Source organism: Vicia villosa, unplaced genomic scaffold, assembly GCF_029867415.1.
Source record: "Vicia villosa cultivar HV-30 ecotype Madison, WI unplaced genomic scaffold, Vvil1.0 ctg.000556F_1_1, whole genome shotgun sequence".
Classification (NCBI taxonomy): domain Eukaryota; kingdom Viridiplantae; phylum Streptophyta; class Magnoliopsida; order Fabales; family Fabaceae; genus Vicia; species Vicia villosa.
Genome location: NW_026705252.1, coordinates 402,623 through 417,550, shown reverse-complemented (window position 1 = coordinate 417,550; position 14,928 = coordinate 402,623). Strand labels below are relative to the sequence as shown.

Genomic DNA, 14,928 nt, shown 5'->3' with positions numbered 1-14,928 from the left:
GAAATGGATGTTCATTACAAAATGGAAAGAAAATGTAGCATTTGTCTTCATTTAGAGCACAATAAAAACAAATGTCCTAGTCATGGAACAACCTCTACGCATGTTTAATCGTATGCCCTCCACCTACTATTGTGTAACAACTTTGTAAAATATTTTGAAGCAATGAACTTTATTTAATTAATTTTGCTTTACATTATACGGTACATACATCTTGGCCAGTCTTCACTTCAACCATGCCCATCCCTCTTAAAAATCGGTAAATTGGACATGATAAAAAAATTAGAGAGAAAATAGGAGAAAGGAAGAGAAAACTGTGTGCGAAACGAAAGGGAATGGGGGTATTTTTTTCGGAAATAGCCCTAACACATAGAAGCCATCTAAGATGGCTCCTATGTGTAAACCCTAACACTAAGGCGCCATCTGAGATGACTAACTTAATTTAGGTCACACAATGGTGCCATCCCAGATGACGCAAACACTGGAAACTTGAACATATGTGCCATTTCAAATGACTCCTACTCCAAGGGGTCCTACCAAACCTAGACACTTTGGTAAATTTTTCTAAAATGTTGGTTTTTTTATATTTATTTTTTTAAACATGGTTATTTTAAAAAAATTTCATTACAAGTGGGAAAAATAAACCTAGACACTTTGTATTATCTCTCGTGATTGTAATTGGTTTGTAATCTTTCCTTTTTTGTCGGGTTTTACCCGTTTCTTTTGTAAGTGGGTTGGAGAACCCTTAGTTCTCCCTTTAATGAAATCTTGCTTATTAAAAAAATAAGTTAATTATAGATGATTTTTCGATAATTTACCATTAAAAATTCATTATAATAACAAATTTGTTATATTTTGTTTAGGACATCAAACAAGTATAATGCCAGTCAAAATCATTTTTGACAAAAGGATGTGAAAAGGCCAAACAAACTTATATTGCAGTTATAATTAAAGGTTTGGCAAATAAACATTAATGTTTAATTTTGGTGGTATCTTATTCATGAATATCCTCAAACATTACTGGAGATATAGAATTGCAAGTACCACTATTACTTTTTTTTTCAATAAGCAATTGATATAAGAACGCACTAGGGGTGCAACCCTTACAACAAGAAAACAACAATGAATTAAAAACAATCCATCGGGGATTTGTACCAATCGTAAAAGCTAGAAAGATACCCCAGATTGCAACTAGCTAACCAACACCAAGATAAATACATGATTTTGTAATACACCACATCAAAACTATACTCCTCCTTTTCAAAAATCATCGCATTTCTCATGTACCAAAGACTCCACGTGGTAGCTATCCAAATGGAATTGATCTTCATTCTAGCTTTAACATTAACAACCTTCTCTTGGATAAAAACCAAAATCCAAAAAACCATCAATGGTAAGAGAAGGAATTTCCCCCAACCACAATAAAACCCGACACCATATCACCTTCGAGACATTACAAGAGAAAAACAAATGATTCAAGCTTTCCGGGTGAATCCTACAAAATTCACAGCAAGCATTAGTAGCATTGAAATCTACTCCTCTTCTAATTAGTGAGTCTTTTGTAGGTAACCTAGTTATCAATAACCTCCACCCAAAAATGTTGTATTTTAACGGAGCCAGCACTTTCCATAAAGCATTCAACGATTCCATTGTATTAACCGGCCAAGCAACATCTTTATAATCCGCAAGCAAGGCAGACACGGAATTCACCGAGAAAACACCACTGTTATTCAATCTCCACGTGAACACGTCTTTTTCATCAAACACCGGCGCTGCTGTATACAACATATTGTTCATCTGCTGCCACTGACCAGAAACGACAGCGCTGCCAGCCTGCAGAAGCCCCTCCAGTGCAGCCCCAAACAGCACCTTAATGTTCCACCCAGCCTCTCCATTTGCCCACAGTAACACATCTACCACAGTACCTAGTTTATTAGTTGTCAACTCAAACAAATCCGGAAATTTAATCCTAAGAGTTTGGTCACCCAACCATAAACTGTACCAAAATAAAACATGGATGCCCTCCTTTAAAATACTTTGCACACAAGAAGAAAAACCATCTTCATTAAAATCCACCTTCACGTCATTAGATATTATGTCCCTCCACCAACTTGAATCTTTTGGCTTGCAAACATCTTCATACCTCGCTTGAACCTTAAGTTTAGTATTCTTGTGTCTAAAATCCAAGAAGGCCTTCCAAATTGTCTTTTCCTCCCTTAGAAGCCTCCATTTCCACTTAAGAAGGAGCGCTTGATTTATCTCTCCGACATCTCTAACACCTAGACCCCCCTTTTCCTTTGACTTACACACAGTTTTTCATTTCACCCAATGAATACAACGTTTGTTAACATTCCCACTCCACAAGAAATTACTCAAAAGGCTCTTAATCTCTTTAAGTACCATTCCCGAAGCTTTATAAAAAGAGAGAGTAAAAGATGGAATTGCATTAAGGACCGCATTGATGAGAATCACTCTCCCGCCTATGGACAAATTTCTACCCTTCCAAGACGTGAGCCTACTCTTAAGATTATTGATCACCCTCGTCCACATCCTCCTCCTTCTAGGCTTCTCCCCTACCGAAATACCAAGAAACAAGAAAGGAATTACTCCTTTCTTACAATCGAGAAAGGACGTAGCCGTATTCATAAAGACCTCATCAACATTCACACCGAATACATTACTCTTGGAAAAATTAATTTTCAAGCTCGACACCATTTCGAATCCTCTCAACAACACCTTTAAAGACTAAAGATTTTTTGTAGATGCTTCACCAAGGATAATAGTATCATCCGCAAATTGTACAATATCAACATGATCCACATCCCCATAAGAGAAAGGTTTAAAATCATCCAAGTTAACCGCTTTCCTAACCAAGGCGGTTAAACCTTCCATAGCTAAGACAAAGAGAAACGGCGACAAAGGATCCCCTTGACGCAAACCCCTTTGAACTTTGAAGTCTATCGTGGCACTCCCATTCACCAACATGGACAAATGATTATTAAACACGCATGCTTCCATCCACTTCAACCAAATATCTCCAAACCCCATCCTCTTCATAAAAAATCTTAGATAATTCCAAGAAACATTATCGTAAGCCTTTTCGAAATCAACCTTTAATAAGAAGCAACCCTTTCTCTTCCTCTTAGACCAATCAAGAATCTCATTCACCAATAAAATCCCATCTAACATGTTTCTACCCGGGACAAAAGCGGTTTGATTTATAGAAACCAAAGATTCGATCACCTTCTTAATCCTACCCGCCAACAACTTTGCAACGATTTTGTAAAGACTTCCAACCAAACATATGGGACGGTACTCACTCAAAACTTGCAGGTTCTTGGTTTTAGGAATTAAGGTAATGAAAGACGAAGTTATGGATTTGACAAGCTGTTTACGGTGATTTCTGGTAAACAACCGCTAGTCCTCCAAACTATAATAAATATGATTTGGTTACTCGCAGGATCGACTAGATTGATCCTAGGACATGGTCAAACGAAAGGTTTATTGATGTGATTTGGTTCATACCTGTTTGTTTTGATTTCGAGAAATTTATGTTCAAATGACTAATCATTCGAGATAACGCTGGTTATATGAGTTAGTGTAACTTCGATGCATAAATCGTAATAAGAAAACATGTAAATTGCGAGAATGTAAATTGCAAGAAAATTAACATGCAAGAATGTAAGTCGCAAGAATATAAATTGCAGGAAAGTAATGTGCATGAAATTAAATGACTTCGAAAGTAAAAGTTTAAACAAGGAAAGTAAAGAAATCGAAAAGATATTTGATAAAAGTAAATACACATGTATTCAAATTGGTGGTGTCATACGTACATTTCTCAGCGAACTCTTTCTCTTAACACTTGATACTTGAGCGATATGTGAGTGATTTGTACAAAATGAACACACGAAATCCTATCATTAAGACTCCTATTTATACTAAATTTGACCCTAACGGTCATACAATAATCTAATGCCACGTTATCCACGAGAACTCTGGGGATGCCATCTGTCTATGTGCAGTTTATAGAAACCGTTTCGCAATTCAAACCTCCCCGCTCAAGTCCTTTTCGACATGTGGCCATATAGTTATATTCGAAAATGTTACGGAAATACATTAAGCTTCAGTACTTTATGTAATTTTCCGCGAAATGTCTAAGTCTTGGCAAAGATATCTTTCGTGTTAGCTTCGATACTTCTCTCCTTCGTTTCAACTTAGACATCTTCTTGAAGCATGGCTATCAGTAGCCATTTTTTTAAATCTTTGAAGATGGTCATCAGTAACCATCATTCTTCGAACTTAAAACCTTCGAAGATCAACTTCTTAAACGAAATCTCCAGCTAACAAATTGCCCCCAATAAATGCCTGTTTCGACAAACGAGAGAAATGGGCGTTTCTTGCCATAATGGGATTTCATTTTGCTTTCTTAGAGTCCCGAGACTAATAATTGAGGTCATAATCAATTATGACTCTATTTCCAAAACATCTTGTCGCCTTCAAAAACGTCTTCTCAACAGTTACATTCCCACGTCTTGACCTTACTTTATGATCATTACTCCTATATCCTAGGAATAGAGCTGGTGATTATTCGACCGCCGTTGGATTAAATCAATACTTGCCGCGTGTCTTTTAGTCTTTACCCAAAAGATTTAAAAGGGTTTCCGTTAAACCTTTAAATACTTAGTCTTTTCCTCTCTTTTTCCCTTTCAGTTCTATTCCTTCAAACTCTTTTCAGAAAAGACCGTACTTAGTTGCCTCCAAACTTCTTCCTCAAATCAAACATCCTTTAATGGCGTCTTCTTCAAATGCTCTCCAACCAGTTCTGAAGCTTCAGAAACCTGTGCAAATGGGGAACCAAGAATACATACCAAATCCGAATACTGCGGAGGAACGCGCCATTTACGCTTCTCAGGTAATCATCCCTTTTGAACTTTCTGGAAAAACTTATGCTTTCATGGGCCCGTTACCAGGAGAAAATAGTTCACCAAATAAATTCTTTCCTGCGTATTATAAGACTAGGCCTCTGGTTAGCAAGATTAAAATAGACGATGAAGGTAATCCAATCTTAGAGGATTCTAACCCTGCAGAAGGGGCTTCGACTGCGCCTCCCGTAGCCTTAGAGAAAATTAGGTTAGATTATGTAACCAATTTTGTGAAGGTTTTTAGGTCAATCCCTTTAGCAAAAGATCCCGAACTGTACTATTCTTGGTTAGCCAAAGTGGAGAAACAGAAGGCTTCTTTCTGGCAAGAGTTAGGGATTTATGACCTAATTCAATTGTCCAAGACTGGTTTAGAGTATAACCAAACTATGTTAGTAGCATCAGTCCATTTCTGGGACGCTTCTCACAATACCTTTCACCTTCCATGTGGAATGATTACTCCAACCCTTTTCGATGTAGCTGCCATCACAGGGCTTCGACCGACTGGCGAAACCTTTGATCCTAATGTCTTGGATGTTGATACTATCAATTTCAACGAAGCGACAGTCACTTATACTGCTTTCATCCAGCAATATCATGATCAGGCAAATGCTGCAGTCTCTGACGTAGAACATATTACTTTCCTGGCATTATGGCTTTCGAGGTGTGTTTTCTGCTCCAGGTCCATACAAGTAGCGAAAAGATATCTTTGCATGGCTAATCAGTTACATGATGGCAAGAAACTGAACCTGAGCCAATTGATTCTAGGATTTCTTTACGAAAACCTTGGTGAAGCTATAGACCTTGTAAAGACTTACACAACAGGATCTCTCCTTTTTGCTGGTCCCTTCTGGTTATTACAATTGTGGCTTAATGCCATCTTCGAAGCTCACCTCCCATTCCGGGGCGTCGTCAACGAAGAAGTTCCAGAAATCAAAAATCGAGCTGTCGAAGGGACTAGATTGGCCTTGTTAACCCCGAAAGAAGAAACTGGGAAACTTCGTGAACATTTCTTAGCATATGTAATGATGTTTGCTAAACGTTACCAGTTCAGTTCTTCAATGGCTCCATTTGTACGAAGAGCTGTAGGTCCTGAATGGTTTACTCGAGAGTTTCCTGCAACATCTCCGGATCACCAAGCTGAGTCTTTGGCTATTTGGGAAGCTTTTCTTACCCCGAGGTTATTCTATCACCGCCTTCGACCTTCCAAAGGTCAATGTATCCTCGTTTGCTATCAGCCAAATCTTGTGTCGAGACAGTTTGGGTTGGTCCAAGTGAAGCCCAAGTGTCTGTATGACAAAAGGAACCACATGTGCTTCCGTACTTTATACCTAACTGAAGATGAATGTGATACGAAGATAGCCAGATATACTGATGTTTTCACCCTTTCTCCTATCTCGTTCGTTCCTGCTTTCTATTCCACTACAGATTTTCAACAATGGTGGTCAGATTATTATACCACACAAATATATGATGTCGAAGGCCTTACTCGAGAACTAACTGAAGCTTTTACTGCTGTGTAGGATAAATTCCACAAAGGTACCTCCACTCACATTAAAGAAATCCAAGCTTTTCAAAAGTTCTTTGAAACTATTTACAGGCCTGATGATCTTAGTCGGACCGTTCGCGAAGCTGCTGTTATTTTACGTGAAAAGTTTTCTGCAAAACTGGATAAGTTGAAATTGCCCCCGTCTGTTCGACCAGAACTACGTTATGAAGTGGCATTTAAACTTAATCCTCCAAAATTCCCTCCACTACCAAGTGCTGATTTTGGTGTGGCTTTAAGTCCTCCTTTCCCAGACTGGTTCGTGTGTGGGAATGCTCTCAAAATTCTTCAAGAGAGTACCAAAAAACGCGCTGAACGAGTGGTCCCGACTAAGCATACCCTGGATACTTTCAAAGGGCATCTTCATATAGATCTTGAACACGTTCGTGTCTTGACTCCAATACCCGAAGGTTTGGGTCTAGTTAATCTTTAGACTGACTCTTATTTCTCTTATCGAGATAATAATTCCAATCTTTGTTACAGTTGTTGCTCGATAGAGAAAGGTTAAAGCAACTCCTGCGCAGAAAGATTCTGAGGCCTCGAAGAGCAATAAGCCAAGTGGGAGCGATTCTATCACGACTGACGCGAAACCCACGGTACACACACATTTCATATTCCAACTTGCATGTCTTACGACTAGCGCTTATTTTTCTCCTTTTCACTTTTCAGAGTTCGAAGCCTCCAATGCCTTCGAAGCGAAAAGTTCTTCCAACCACTACTCCAGACGTTGCTTCGGATGAGGAAGACAAGTCTCCTCCTCGTACCAGGCAAGGGCATAAAAAGAGACAAAAGGTCACCACACCTATGGGCAAAGGGAAAGGACCTGGGTCTTCGAAGATCACTTCTTCGAGTGATAAGGTGTCTTCTGAAGAATCGCCTTTAAAAGCCACTAGTAATGCTCTCGTGATGGAAAGCCACATTTCAAGTCCAGCCACTAATACAGCTAAGGTATCTAGGCTTTACAACATAATCATTTCTATAAATTTTATTTCGAATGATTAAGTTAACGTCACCTTATGATTGCAGGATGATATTGGAACAACTACTTCTGATTTCAACTCCTTCAACGCTGCCATTGACCTTGGTAATCTTCAAGGTGAGCAAAGAAGTCTTTTGCTTATGTCGAATGATTCTCTTGCAACTCTTACACCACAATTAACCATATTTGTTCATTTTTGCAGATATCCCTCAACACACCTCTCATATACTTTCACCAGTCCTCGAAGACGCTCCTCCTCTTGCCACTATCAATATTGTATCTTCTGTTGAAGGAAGCCATTCGACTGATGATTCTCCTCCTACTCGCAAAGACACAAACATGGGTGAGGAGGACCAATTCCCAGGCGTAGATAATGCAGCTGTACCATCGACTGGGAGTGAGGACACCGTATCTGATCAAGGTGTCGTGGAAGAAACCTCCAAGTTGATCGAAACTGACCTCTGTGGAAATTCAAATTTCGAAACTGTAGTTATTCCTGAAACTACTCCAATGCCTGCCCCAGCCATACCTACTCCTTCAGAATTGGAGCAACTTAGGCAAACTGATCCTCTCAGCTTTCTTAAAACCATGATGAACATTGATAGTACTTCAGCTCTTGCGTCCGAAGCTTCTCCAACTGTTCAGACCAAGTCTGGAGACAAAGAGGACACCCCCGGCCTCCTTCATCAAATAAAGGAGAATTTCTTCGAAATGAACCTCGTCGAAATCTTAAGTAAGGACTCCACGAGATGTCATGGCTTGAAGCAACTCTTGAAGAAAGTGGATTTACTTCTGGTTTCGAAAGAGGTCTCAGATGTGATTGTACTTCTGGGCTCTTTAATCGACCAGCTTCAGTCTAACATTCTTCGACAGAACAATGTTAATGAGCAGCTTGCTGCAAAAATGGCTTCTCATAGTTCTTCATGGAAAGCTGCCACTGAGGCAACCAACAAGGGTGACGCTCTTAGGTTAGAACGTTTGAAGAACCAAGAAGAATATGATAAGTGTGAGAAAAATATACAATCTTGGAAGCAAGAGATTAAGAAACTCGAAGAGAAGATACAGGAAGCTGAATCTCGCCAAGCAACCATTCGACAAACCAATGATCAAGAGATAGCTGAAGTAGCGCGACTAGGTATCCAACACTTTGAAGTTGCGCAGAAATTGGTGCCAGAGATCGAAGAGTTAAAGAAGCAACGAGCATTGCTTGAGCTTCGTATGTCTTCGTGGGAGGCTCAGTATTCGAAGATCAAAGATAGCCTTCCTAGGGATTTCAGTTGATTTTCTTCGAACTTTGTATTACTTTTTCTGGCGTAAATCCTTTTGTTTTGTAATCGCTCATTTTCAGAATATATGTATGCAAAACTCGTCTTTTTATGTGTTCACATTTTGCTCTAAGATGACCAATGGTAATGTTTAGCAATACTTCAAAATATTATCAATATATTTCTTTTTACGCCACAGTAACCTTAATGAATGCCTCACGTGGCTCGATTGCCCTTCGCAGCCCTAGACTTGACGTTTCTCCTCCCCTTAACCGTAATCATCATTATTTGCTGACGTCATTTCCTCTCAAACGTCTCTTTAAGACGTGCGTGCATCAGTTTTATGATTACGTTCCAACTTCCAAGGGCGGGAAACAACGGTGACCATAACTTCTCTCTGGAAACACCAAACGTAGTCTAATCAATCATTAAAACTGAAACGTTTCCTTATCGCTCCTTTTGACTATATAAAGGGTTAGTGTCCCATTCTTTTCTTCACGCTTTTTCCAAACCTTCACTTCAGAACTCTTTTCTTCCCTCTCGTGCTCTTTTCAACCACAATCTTTTTCAACCTTTAGCATGGCACTCAACAGCAACCTAACCTATGCTAACATTAGAACTCTTATTAAAAAAGAGTTCAAACCTTGCCCAGAAGAATTCAGCAGGCATTACATCAGCCTTCGTGCTCTTTTCCACAACCAGGGGATGGGATTTTACCCAACAATTTTAGAAGGGAATGTTTATCCCAAGATGCTTGCTGACTTCTGGATGTTTGCGTACCTACGCATTGATCCTGAAGGAAGAACTACTATAGTTTCTGAAGTTCGAGGGGATGAAGTTTCTATCACGCCCTCCACCATCTCTGACTTGTTGCGCTGCAGCAACACTGGAGCAACCTTTGATGATAACAGCTTCACCATGACCACTTCTGTCTTACTGAAGGGTCTCATGGAGAATGATCCATATAGCGCCAAAGTCATCAGGATTTGGCATCAACTTCTAGTGGGTAACTTTTACCCACGAATCTGTGATGAGAACAGCATTATGGTGGAGGACTTAGAGTTCATCTCTTGTGCTTTGTGAGGGGTGAAGATCAACTTTCCTTTGTTGATCTTCAAACGGCTCGTGGAAATTGTCGCTTTAACTTCCTCTCGAGAGGGTTCAGTAAGTTGCCTTCCATTTGGGAGGTTTTTATCCTACTTGTTCCTCAAGAGAGGTGTGGTGCGAAGGATGCGAGATTTGGGGCGCATGACCATGTTCGAAGCAGAGGGCTTCATATGCTGTCTTTGGAAGACTTAGAACAAAGGGTCAACTAAAGGGTAGATCCTTTTTAGGTTTTTTACTGCTTCGCTTTTTGTAATCTTTGCTGCTCCATATGGACCAAAGTCGCTTGTACCTCCTTTTTTAAAATTAATGAAGATCTTCTGCCGTATTTTTATTTATACATGTTTTCTGGTCACTGAGCCATTTTGGTGCAAATCTAACCATTTTGGCTTACGTAATATTACTTAGATGTCTACGTTTTTGCAATCTTTACTTCATGCATGCTTGGTTTGTATCTCTTTAGATACTTCCCATTCACTCTTAAGATCCTACGATCTTCTGCTAATTCCTCTATCTCGTAAGCATTATTTGAGAATACTTTCAAGATTCGAAAGGGACCTTCCCAGTGTGGGGACCATTTCCCCAAAGCTTGGTTCTTTCGATCTATAGGTAAAATAACTTTCCAAACTAGGTCATTATTAATAAACGTTTTACCTTTCACCTTTTTATTGTATGCTCTGGACACCCTTTCTTTCTGTCTCTTTATCATCTCCAAAGCTCGAAGTCTGTCTTCGTCCAAGTCAACTAATTCATTCATCATCAGTTCCCAGTACATGTTAGGGGGAATTTCTGCTTGTCTTTGTATCCGGACTGATTGCAGTATATTTCAACTGGGAGTACCGCATCATGTCCGAATGTCAGTTGAAAAGGTGTAGTGTTCGTAGCTTCTTTCGGAGATGTTCGACAAGCCCAAAGTGCTTGGTCCAAAGTTCTGTGCCAACTTTTAGGTTTTTTCCCTACATGCTTCTTTATGAGACCAATTATTATTTTGTTCGCTGCTTCGACTTGTCCATTTGCCTGAGCATAGTAAGGTGTAGAAGTAAACAACTTGAAGCCTATCTCTTTGGCGAAATCTTGCATTTTTCGCCCAGTAAACACTGATCCTTGATCTGTAGTTATACTTTCTGGGATCCCAAATCTGTATATAATATGTTTTTGAATGAACTCGATCACAGCTTCTTGATCAACATTCGCGAGTGGTATAGCTTCGACCCATTTTGTAAAATAGTCGATTCCCACTAAAATATACCTTTGACCTCTAGATGATTTGGGGTGAATTTCTCCAATTAGGTCCAACGCCCATCCTCTAAAGGGCCAAGGCTTTATTATTGAACTTAGTTCATTTGCGGGAGCATGTTGAATACCTGCATGTTCTTGACATTCTTGACACCCTTTGGCAAATTCTATGCAGTCTTTTAACATGGAAGGCCAATACATTCCGTATCGAAATAGAAGCCATTTCATTTTGTGCCCCGCTTGGTGGGCACCACATGCTCCACTATGCACGTTCGAGAGAGCTAAGTAAGCTTCCGCTTTACCCAAACATTTTAGCAATACTCCTTCAGGAGTCTTTTTGAACAACTCATTTCCCATCAGAAAGTATGATAAGGCTCGATATTTTACCTTTCTATCCGTGTTTGACGAAGGGTCCTTCAAATAATTCACAATTGGACTTCTCCAGTCTGTGTCTGCCAACGAGTCTATGTTCAAAACTTCGAATTCTTCTTTGTTAGCAAACCCTATTTGTGAGTTTTCCAGATCACTTGGAGAAAGTTTCGTAGCCATTGCTCTGCCTCTTACTTGGATCAATTCCTCGAATTTGCTTTTCGATACCCTGTACCCTGAGGCTAGTTGTGCCAAATCGTTTGCTTCCTGATTATGCAATCTTGGGACATGGTTCAGATCCACATATTCGAATTTTTTAAGCAACCTATTTGCTATGACAAAGTACATGATCAAATTTTCTTTGATGCACTTGTACTCTTTCGTTAGTTGTTTAATCACCAATTCGGAGTCTCCTTTAATTTCGACTCTGGTTTCCCCCAATTCTAACAAAGCTTCAAGTCCGGCTATCAATGCTTCGTACTCAGCTTTATTATTGGAACATAGAGGGCCTTCGATTTTATACTTGAGCTTTGTTGGAATTCCTTCAGGAGAAATTAGCAATATTCCAACGCCAGTTCCTTCTTTGTGAGTTGAACCGTCAAAGTATAACTTCCAAGGTGGCAGTTCCACGTATTGCTGAGAATTTTCCACTACTGCATGATCAACAATGAAATCTGCCACAATTTGCCCCTTCATTGCCTTAAGGGGTTGAAATGTTAAAGAGTACTCAGTTAGGGCCAAAGCCCATTTGCCAATTCGACTATGTAATATTGGCTTCGATAACATATGTTTAATAACATCACAATGGGACGAAACATAAACATCAACTGGCTTTATATAATACTTGAGTTTAATACATGAGAAATATAAACAAAGGCAGAGTTTTTCTATTGCACTATACCTAGTCTCTGCATCATTGAGTACTCTACTTAGGTAATAGATGGCTCTTTCGATGCCATTTTCATCCTCCTGAGCTAACATGCTACCTATTGTTTTATCTGAAGCTGAAATATACAAGCGCATGTGCTTCTTTCCATTCGGAGGAGCCAATATTGGAGGATGCATCAAGTATTGCTTGATCTTTTCGAAAGCTTCTTGATGTTCAGCTAGCCATTCAAACTTGCCTTGCTTGAGTCGAAGCAAAGGTGAAAAGGCTTGTGTGCGTCCACTTAAATTGGAGATGAATCTTCTCAAAAAGTTTATCTTCCCCAATAAGGACTGCAGTTGCTTCTTCGTGGAAGGAGGCTTCGCTTCCATAATGACTTTTGTTTTATTCTGGTTAATTTCTATCCCCTTCTTGTGGACCAAAAAACCTAGGAAGTCTCCCGCCTGCACAAAGAAAGCACATTTAAGGGGATTCATCTTCAAGCCATGTTTTCGCATTCTCTCGAATGATTGGCTCAGATGATCTAGATGATTGGAATCTGATACAGATTTTACCACAATATCATCTATGTATACCTGCATAAATGTTTCTATAAAGTCATGAAATATAGAATTCATTGCTCTCTGATATGTTGCCCCAACATTTTTTAGGCCGAAAGGCATTACTACCCATTCGTATGTACCTATTGCCCCTGGGCAACGAAAAGCTGTTTTAGATACATCTTCTTCTGCAATGAAAATCTGGTTATATCCAGAGTATCCATCTAACATACTAAGATACTCGAAACCTGTTGCTGAATTTACCAGCATTTCTGCCACATGCATAGGATATTCATCCTTAGGTGTTGCTGCATTTAGATCCCGAAAATCTATGCATACTCTTAAAGAACCATTCTTTTTAATAACTGGCACAATATTAGCAATCCATTCAACATACCTCGTGGTCTGGATGAATTTGCAGCGCAGGAGTCTTTCTACCTCTGCTTTGATCTTCGAATGGATCTCGGGTGCAAACCTTCTTGGAGTTTGCTTAATAGGCTTTTTCCCTTCTTTGATTGGCAACTTTAGTTCGACCAAGTCTCGTCCCAAACCAGGCATTTCGTCGTAATCCCACGCAAAACAATCTTTGTTTTCTTTCAGCAACGTAATGACTTTAGATTTTAGAGTTGGTTCCAGCTTTGCACTAACATACGTTATCCTCTTCCGATCTCCTTCCCCGAGATTTACTTCTTCAAGTGGATCTTGGGCTAACATTTTAATATTTGAGGCCATAGGGTCTTTTTCGAACCCCAGAGGCTCTTCGTCGTAAATTGCGTCCAGTTTTTGGGTAAGTTCTTCCTCTGTGGTGTTTACCATTCGAACTGGATCTTCAAAAGATTGAGAGGACGCATGTAACCTTGAATTTGATATCTCCGTATTTTCTGAAACCGAATTTACTGTCATGTTTGATAACTCGGCTTCGAGAGCCGTGTTTCTTTTGTTCTCGGCTATATAAGCCGAAATCTTCTCAAAGAAGGAGGACTCAGACATCATCAACATCGTCGTCCCAGCTTGTTGGCCGTATCGTTGGATAATTCTCTCTTGATGCGACATCCTCTGGACCGTCCATTATCTCTCTATTCCACTGGAAGCCATTTGGGTGTAAAGATAGATAATATAAAGCGTTCTTGTTTGGAGTGTATATATCTTCCGCAGCATGACAAGGTCCTATATTTCCCAGGTTCCTGTCGAAGCTAGTTTTGTTGACTTGATTAACTTCAGCCATATAATAACTCTGGTCTCCTTCGATGTTCTCCACTATGCCATCTTGTCTCCAAATGGTTAGTCTTTGGTGCATAGTTGAAGGCACCGCAGCAACTCCGTGGATCCATTCCCTTCCTAACAAGAGGTTATAATTTGCTTTTGCTGGTATTACCATGAACATAGTTGGCCTGGTAACGGAACCCACAGTTAAATTTACTTGAACAACTCCCAGAGTCTGCCCAATTTTGCCTTCGTAGTTTGACAAAACCATGTTATGAGGCCTTATATCTGTGTCAAACATACCGATTCTCTTCAACATGTATTGGGGCATTAGATTCACTGCCGCCTCTCCATCTACCAGGACTTTGTTAATGCCAACGTTCTCAATCTTAGCCCTTATGTAGAGTGGTTTCAGATGATTTCGCATGCCTTCGTCAGGCCTTTCGAAGAAAGCATTCTGCTCCTCAACTGCTCCGTTGTTTAGCACGTAGTAACACACAGGTCTGTGTTTTGTCATCTCTTCGACGTCAGTTTCTTCACACTCCTCAACTTCAGTTTCTTGAATGAATTTGTGAGGGAGGACTGACACCACGTTGCATATCAAGTTGAGAGATGATACTCCATCTGAATCGAAATCATTTGTCATTCTATCTTCTTCCTTCCAAGAACTGGAACGCATCTTTTCTTCTTCTTCTAAAATATTCTCAGCTTTGAAGAGTCTGCGTTCTACCGGAGGTTTGCTTGCCTTTGCCCCCTGGTGTTGGACTTGGTTGCTGCTAGACTCTCCAATCTCTCTTGGCTTGTATTCTCTTTGGGCCTTCTTCATTCTCTGGTGCCGTCTCCATTGGGATCTGGACATAGAATTTCTACCTTTGTAATTCTCAA

General features: G+C 39.9%; 1 protein-coding gene across 1 annotated transcript; it reads right to left on the bottom strand.

Moving 5' to 3' along the window:
• Positions 1 to 2,742: 2,742 nt before the first annotated feature.
• On the bottom strand, positions 2,743 to 3,186 carry LOC131629312 (secreted RxLR effector protein 78-like). The gene has a single exon (XM_058900102.1). The coding sequence runs from the start codon at positions 3,184 to 3,186 to the stop codon at positions 2,743 to 2,745; it is 444 nt and encodes a 147-aa protein (XP_058756085.1).
• Between the last annotated feature and the right edge of the window lie 11,742 nt (positions 3,187 to 14,928).